Source organism: Desmodus rotundus, chromosome 1 (genome assembly GCF_022682495.2).
Source record: "Desmodus rotundus isolate HL8 chromosome 1, HLdesRot8A.1, whole genome shotgun sequence".
NCBI lineage: Eukaryota > Metazoa > Chordata > Mammalia > Chiroptera > Phyllostomidae > Desmodus > Desmodus rotundus.
The window spans coordinates 6,044,901-6,051,055 of NC_071387.1; the positions used below are offsets into that span (position 1 = coordinate 6,044,901).

At 53.1% G+C, this 6,155-nt stretch overlaps 1 protein-coding gene across 1 annotated transcript; it reads left to right on the forward strand.

Annotated features, from left to right (window-relative positions):
• Window positions 1-567: 567 nt before the first annotated feature.
• Window positions 568-5,424, forward strand: NAIF1 (nuclear apoptosis inducing factor 1). Its single transcript, XM_024562377.4, has 2 exons — window positions 568-1,299; window positions 3,044-5,424. Exons 1-2 carry the CDS (start codon window positions 789-791, stop codon window positions 3,514-3,516), a joined length of 984 nt encoding a protein of 327 aa, XP_024418145.2. The 5' UTR covers window positions 568-788; the 3' UTR covers window positions 3,517-5,424.
• The last annotated feature ends 731 nt before the right edge of the window (window positions 5,425-6,155 follow it).

Below are 6,155 nucleotides of genomic sequence, written 5' to 3' on the forward strand. Positions count from 1 at the left end.
TGTCCAGTTTCCATTGAGTAACTCTGTTTAGACTTCGGAATCTTAAGGATGGGAAGACAGATCGTGTAAGAAGAGGTCGTAGTCTTCGGTGGGAAAATAGGAGTTGTGTGAGGAGTAATTGTGAGCTGCAGCTCAAACCAGTTTGCGTCCGCGGGTGGAATTAAAAATTAATTGGCTAACGGCTCAAGCCGAAAGCACTAGGGATCATCAGGAGGCCGGGTTTTGATAATGTAATTCCCTATGCCACCAATAAAATAGCTGAATTTAATAGCATAATAGTAATACTGATGATTGAACGACAACGATTTTTCACTGGAAGTTAATAAAGACTCAATGGGCGGAGCGCTCTGTAGCGACAGACACACCTTTAGACCAACAATGAGGCCAATTCCAGTAAGTGGGCGTGCTCTGTAGCTGAGCGACAGATCAAAAGAACCAGTGAGCGACCTGATATTGAGTCGCGACCAACTGGGAGGGCGGGTTCTCCTGGTGAAGCGCTGGGAGGCGGGAAGAGGGGAAGTAGGCGGATCTCCGCACACCCCGGCGGAAGAGGCAGATTCAGGAAGCCATTACGCAGCTGGCTGGCAGCGGCTGGGCAGGTCGGCGCTGGGCCCTACGCACTTTGCGTAACAAGGGGGGTTACCAAAGACCTGGAGCTTGGCCTTGGGCAAGCCCAGCCTATCTCATGTTGGGGGGTGGGTGAGCGGCGAGGCTGAGGAAGAAGAGAAGAAGAATTGGACGGTTGAAGGGATTATAATTTCTTCAAAAAGAAGGGGTAGGGAGAGGCCATGGCCGTCCCAGCTAAGAAGAGGAAGATGAACTTCTCTGAGAGAGAGGTGGAGATCATCGTGGAGGAGCTGGAACTGAAGAAGCACCTGCTGGTGAACCACTTCAACGCCGGGGTCCCTCTGGCTGCCAAGAGCGCGGCCTGGCATAGCATCCTGAGAAGGGTTAACGCTGTGGCCACCTGCCGCAGAGAGCTGCCTGAGGTCAAGAAGAAATGGTCTGACCTCAAGACCGAGGTCCGTCGCAAGGTTGCCCAGGTCCGGGCGGCTGTGGAGGGTGGTGAGGCCTCAGGGCCCACTGAGGAAGATGGAGCTGGTGGGCCAGGGACGGGTGGTAGCAGTAGTGGCGGAGGCCCAGCTGTAGCCCCGGTACTGCTCACCCCCATGCAACAGCGCATCTGCAATCTGCTGGGCGAGGCCACCATCATCAGCCTGCCCAGTACCACAGAGATCCACCCCGTGGCCCTTGGACCCCCGGCTACTGCAGCCGCAGCCACGGTCACCCTGACACAGAGTGAGTGACCTCTCCTGCTCAGTCCAGCGTGCCTAAATGGGAAGGGCCAGCCAAGAGATGGGGCAGCCTGGGGAAGGTTGACTGTAAAGGGTCAAAGGTCAGATAGGAGTCTTGGAAGACCATGAGGCCTTCCAAGAGCTCCCCGGACAGAAGTGAACTTGTTCTCTCTGGGCCTCCCTCAGCACACAGTCTGGACTTCTAATGAGCTGGATTGCTCTCAACTGTGTTTTGCTACCATTCATTTCCATGACTGAACTGTGTGGTCCTCGAAGGCAGAGACCATGTTCATATCCCCACAGGACTTAGCACAGGGCTTGGCACATAGTAGCAGGCAGGATATGTCTGTTGAATGAATGGACAGATGGGAATGGTGATGCCCAAGTTAGGTGTGGATTCTGGACAGAGACATTCGGGGGTTTCGGTGTGGCCAACATTCATGAGGCGCAGTTGAGGAACCTCTTGGTTCCTGGTATCAATCTACTCATTCATTCGCTCACCAAACGGTAGCACTTCCTCTGTGCCAGACCCTGTGCTTGGCACTGGGATTGCCAAGGTGTCTGAGACAGAGGCCTGTTGTAGTCTAGTAGGACAGATAAGACATATATGATTAACTGCACTGTCGGTTGGGAGAACCTAAGAACTCAGAAGAGAAAGGGACCTTCTTGGTTGGGCTGGGGACTCACAGTTGATGGAGACATTGAAAGGTGGGGAAGACTGACTTTTTCCCCTATGCAGGGAGGCCCAAACAGCCCACTGAGAACCCCTTCAAAAGTTCTCAACTGTGAATAGCAATGGAGCTAGCTTGGGTTGAACTTTTTAGTTCAGATAAGGGTTTTCATCAGTATCTGTTTAACTGCTTCTTTGTGCTGGGTTATGAGCTGTACCAATCACTGATTCTAAGCGGGGCTTTGGTGAATTAGGTGTGAGTGCCATCCCCTGCGGTGCCATATTTCTCAAGGATATTGAGGCGGGACAGGGGACCCAACACTGGCCTAAATCAATCGCTGTTCTGGAACAGGTAGGACCTTTAGGTATTCCATTGACCGGGGTGATCAAGGAGATAGGGAAGCATTTATTAGGTACTTCGCCACCCCCATCCCTCCCCCTTTTCTGCTTGGCTAAATGAGACCACCTGTCAAAAAGGCACTGCAGGAGGTAGGACTAGTGCGGCCACAAACAGCCCCTGCAGACAGGTGCCTGCGTGTACTGGCACCACGGGGAGCACATGGCCCTGCCTTTATTAGCCAGAAGCAGCCCTGTGGAGTGGTATTGAGCACTATGGACAATGGCGTTGGGGAGACTGGGGCTTGTTTCCTGCACCTGCTGAAAAAAGCTGTGTGACCTTAGGCAAGTCACTCCATGTTTCTGAGTCTGTTTCCTCATTTCCGAAAATGAACACAACAGGACCTACCTACCTCTCTGTGTCGTGAGGATCCATTGAGCCAATGAGTGCAAAGGGCTTACTTAGCACAGTGCCTGGCACATAGCACATGCTCCAGATTTTTGGCTGGTATTATCATTAGCATCTTTGCTTTTGCCAGATCTGGGACTGACCCTTTGGTTACCAAGGAGAATAAAATTCTAAAACTCCTCAGAGTCTAGGTTTTGTTAGGTACATGAATAGCTATAAAGCCATAGGAGGCCTAAATTCCCCAGCATAGGTCTTAAGGGCTCCCTCCCCACACCACTGGCCAGCTTCACTCTTTCTAGAAAGTGACCTGCCACTGCCTTTGCTCTTCCACAGTCCCCACGGAGACCACCTATCACACGCTGGAAGAGGGAGTGGTTGAGTACTGCACGGCCGAAGCCCCCCCAGCCCTGCCGGCAGAGGCCCCTGTGGAGATGATCACCCAGCACGCTGACCCCTCCGTCAAGCCACAGGCTCTCAAGAGCCGCATCGCCCTCAACTCAGCCAAGCTGATCCAGGAGCAGCGCGTCACCAACCTGCACGTGAAGGAGATCGCCCAGCACCTGGAGCAGCAGAACGACCTGCTGCAGATGATCCGCCGCTCGCAGGAGGTGCAGGCCTGCGCCCAGGAGCGCCAGGCCCAGGCCATGGAGGGTACCCAGGCGGCCCTGAGCGTCCTCATCCAGGTCCTCCGGCCCATGATCAAAGATTTCCGCCGCTACCTGCAGAGCAACACGCCCAACCCTGCCCCCACCTCGGACCCTGGACAGATGGCCCAGAATGGGCAGCCAGACAGCATCATCCAGTGAGGGCAGGCTTTGGGCCAGCCTTCTGCTGTGATTGGATGACACACCGTGGTCTTGTAAGTGGGTTCTGTGACTGGCCTTTGGTTAGGGCCGGCCACGTGGACAGCTCCCTCTTTAATAGACATTGAGGAGGCCCACTGTTGTCGAGAAAGAATGGAGACTAGGAAGAGGAACTTGCTGGGATGCTGGGACCCAAGCCCTCCAACCCCCACCGTTCAAGCTGCCTTGTCAAGAACCCGAAGACTAGTCAGGCGCTGGCGATGGAAGGCGTGTTGTCATGAGCCAGGGCTTGTGACATGACCCAGGCTCAGTCAGGACACTTGTAAGGAAGGCTCTCGCTGGGGAATCGTCACACAGCCACACAGCAAGGGGTGGGGTGTCTGTGCTGAATGCCCCACCCCCAAGTGCCATCTTTTGAGTAAGATAACGACAGCGGTGATGGCAGCAGCATGGTGATATCTCCTTCCTCCCGTGGGAGGCAGAGTGACTGGGCCTGAGGAGAAACCCCACCCTTTCCCCCTCACTGCGCCTCCGTTCTCAGGGGACTCCATTCAGTGCCCGTGCCCTTTCCTTCTCACTCCGTGCGCAGCAGGGTCCCTGGGCTGCTTCTGTGATACACTGAGGGTATGGCCCGCCGGGTACAGGAATGCTGTGCGTGGTGGGGAAGGTTTGGCCACCACCTGATCTTCCACTGCGTCCCGGACAGCCCTTTAGTGGCTTGTCCCATCAGCTTTTGACTCAGGTCAAGCCTCAGGCTTTGGGTGCTGTACATGTTAGAGAAAGCAAGCCAGTGTGGACACTTGTTGCCCCACTGCAGTGGGTCTGTGGCGACCTGTTGGCTCCTTCCAGCAGCCTTGCTTCAAGCCAGTTGTATTTATTCTGTCCACAAACCCCTCCTGGGAAGGCCTCCAGGATCTCTTGAGGGCCACTCTGGCCATGCTCTTCCTCCTTTCTTCTCCACTGACTGCACATTTCCAAATCTGGAGAGGGGGGAGCCTGCTCCACATCACACCCTGGACAACCCTCACACATTATTTGGAGCCTTGATTTCTTTAGAGAACCCCACTGGCTGGCTGGGTGAATCTGCAGGCCTGCTGGCCCTGAATGTCTGCGGTGGGAGTGTCGCGACCTAAGAAGTGGGACCTTTGATTTCTGTGCTGCGGGAGAGCACACAGACTCTGGAGTCCTGAGAGGTGGTGTTCCCTGTTCTGTCCCGACACTTTCTCCCGTTTGCGGGGAGTTTACCCAGATGGCATTTGTTCCATTTTCAGAGCGAAATCAGTTGAATCGATTTCTGAGACTCTTGCACTTTCAGACCATTTCCCAAGTTTGCCGTCTTGCTGCTGGTGTCTTGACCACACGTGACTTAACGGTTACAGCTCAAGGCTCCAGATCTCAGCCAAACAAAGAAGGTGCTGCCCTTCTGGGCCCGTGCATTTAGAATTGCTCGGCTCCACTGTTGCAGTCACGGAAAGGTGCCCCCAAAGACAGTTGGGAGGTGACTCCCTTGCTGCCAATCTCTCTGTGGAGGACATGTGCAGGGCCAGCTACAGAGCAATGGAGAGAAAGCAGGCCTGCGAGGGGGTTGGGTGGCCAAAGAAAAAGCTCTTCTCAGCATGGCTGGAAAGCAGCAGCCCCTGGCAGCCAGGGCGCATCTCCCTCCGAGGGTTGTGATGGCTCCAGCAGCGTGGCTGCAGGCACTTCCTGAGGATTTTCGATTTGATTTGGTTTTTCTCTGGGGTTGGCAATCTGAGCCTATATTGTGTCGATTGAATATACAGAAGAAGGAAGCCTGGGTTGCTTAAACTGACTGGTTCTTTCCAGGTCATGATTTTAAATTAAAGAAATATCATTTTTTTATACCCATGTCTGTGTCTTTATTGGTTATATATAGAAGAGAGACAGGCTGGCGGAAAGCAGGGGCTGGCACACCGTGGCCCACAGGGCAAATCTGGCCCCTGCCTGTCTCTGTAATAAAGTTTTATTGGAACATAGTCACAGCCCTTCATTTACTTAATGTCTTCGGCTGCTTTTGTGCTACGGTAGCATAGTCCAGCAGTCGTGACGGAGACCTTTGGCCCACAAAGCCAAAGTGTTTACTCTCTGGCTCTTTATAGAAAAAGTCTGCCTATTCCTGGTCTAGGGCAGTGTTTTAGTCTCTGAATGAGAATTACCTGGGGTGTTGGTCTAACATACGCAACCCTTGGCTTCACCCCAAACCTGGAAAAGACTCCTGAAGAGACAGCTCTAAGAATACGCATACTAAACAAGCTCTGTGGGTGATTCTGATATTTCCTGAAGGTCAGGAACTTTTTGGCTCAGAGACTGGAAGAGTTAGACTGAGCTGGAACGGGGATCATGCCCCAGGGAGGGCTGGTTCTCAGGAGGTTCTCCAAGCAGAGATTCTCATTTAAGATTGGTAATTCTTAATTGGTCAGTCTCGCTGGTAATTAGTAATCACAAGAACTCTGTCCAGGCCTTATAGGCATTACCTCGTTGACTCCTTGCAATAGTCCCATGAATTAGGTACTAGTATTGGTCTCAGTTTGCAGATGAGAACACTGAGGATCAGAGAGGTTAAACCATTTGTCTAAGGTCACACAGCTACCTTATTTCCTGGAGTGGCCCATTCTCTTAATTAT

Coding starts and splice junctions, on each gene's coding strand:
- NAIF1 (XM_024562377.4), top strand. CDS start 789: ATGGCCGTCCCAGCTAAGAAGAGGAAGATGAACTTCTCTGAGAGAGAG. Junction 1,300..3,043: donor CACGGTCACCCTGACACAGA/GTGAGTGACCTC, acceptor GCTCTTCCACAG/TCCCCACGGAGACCACCTAT.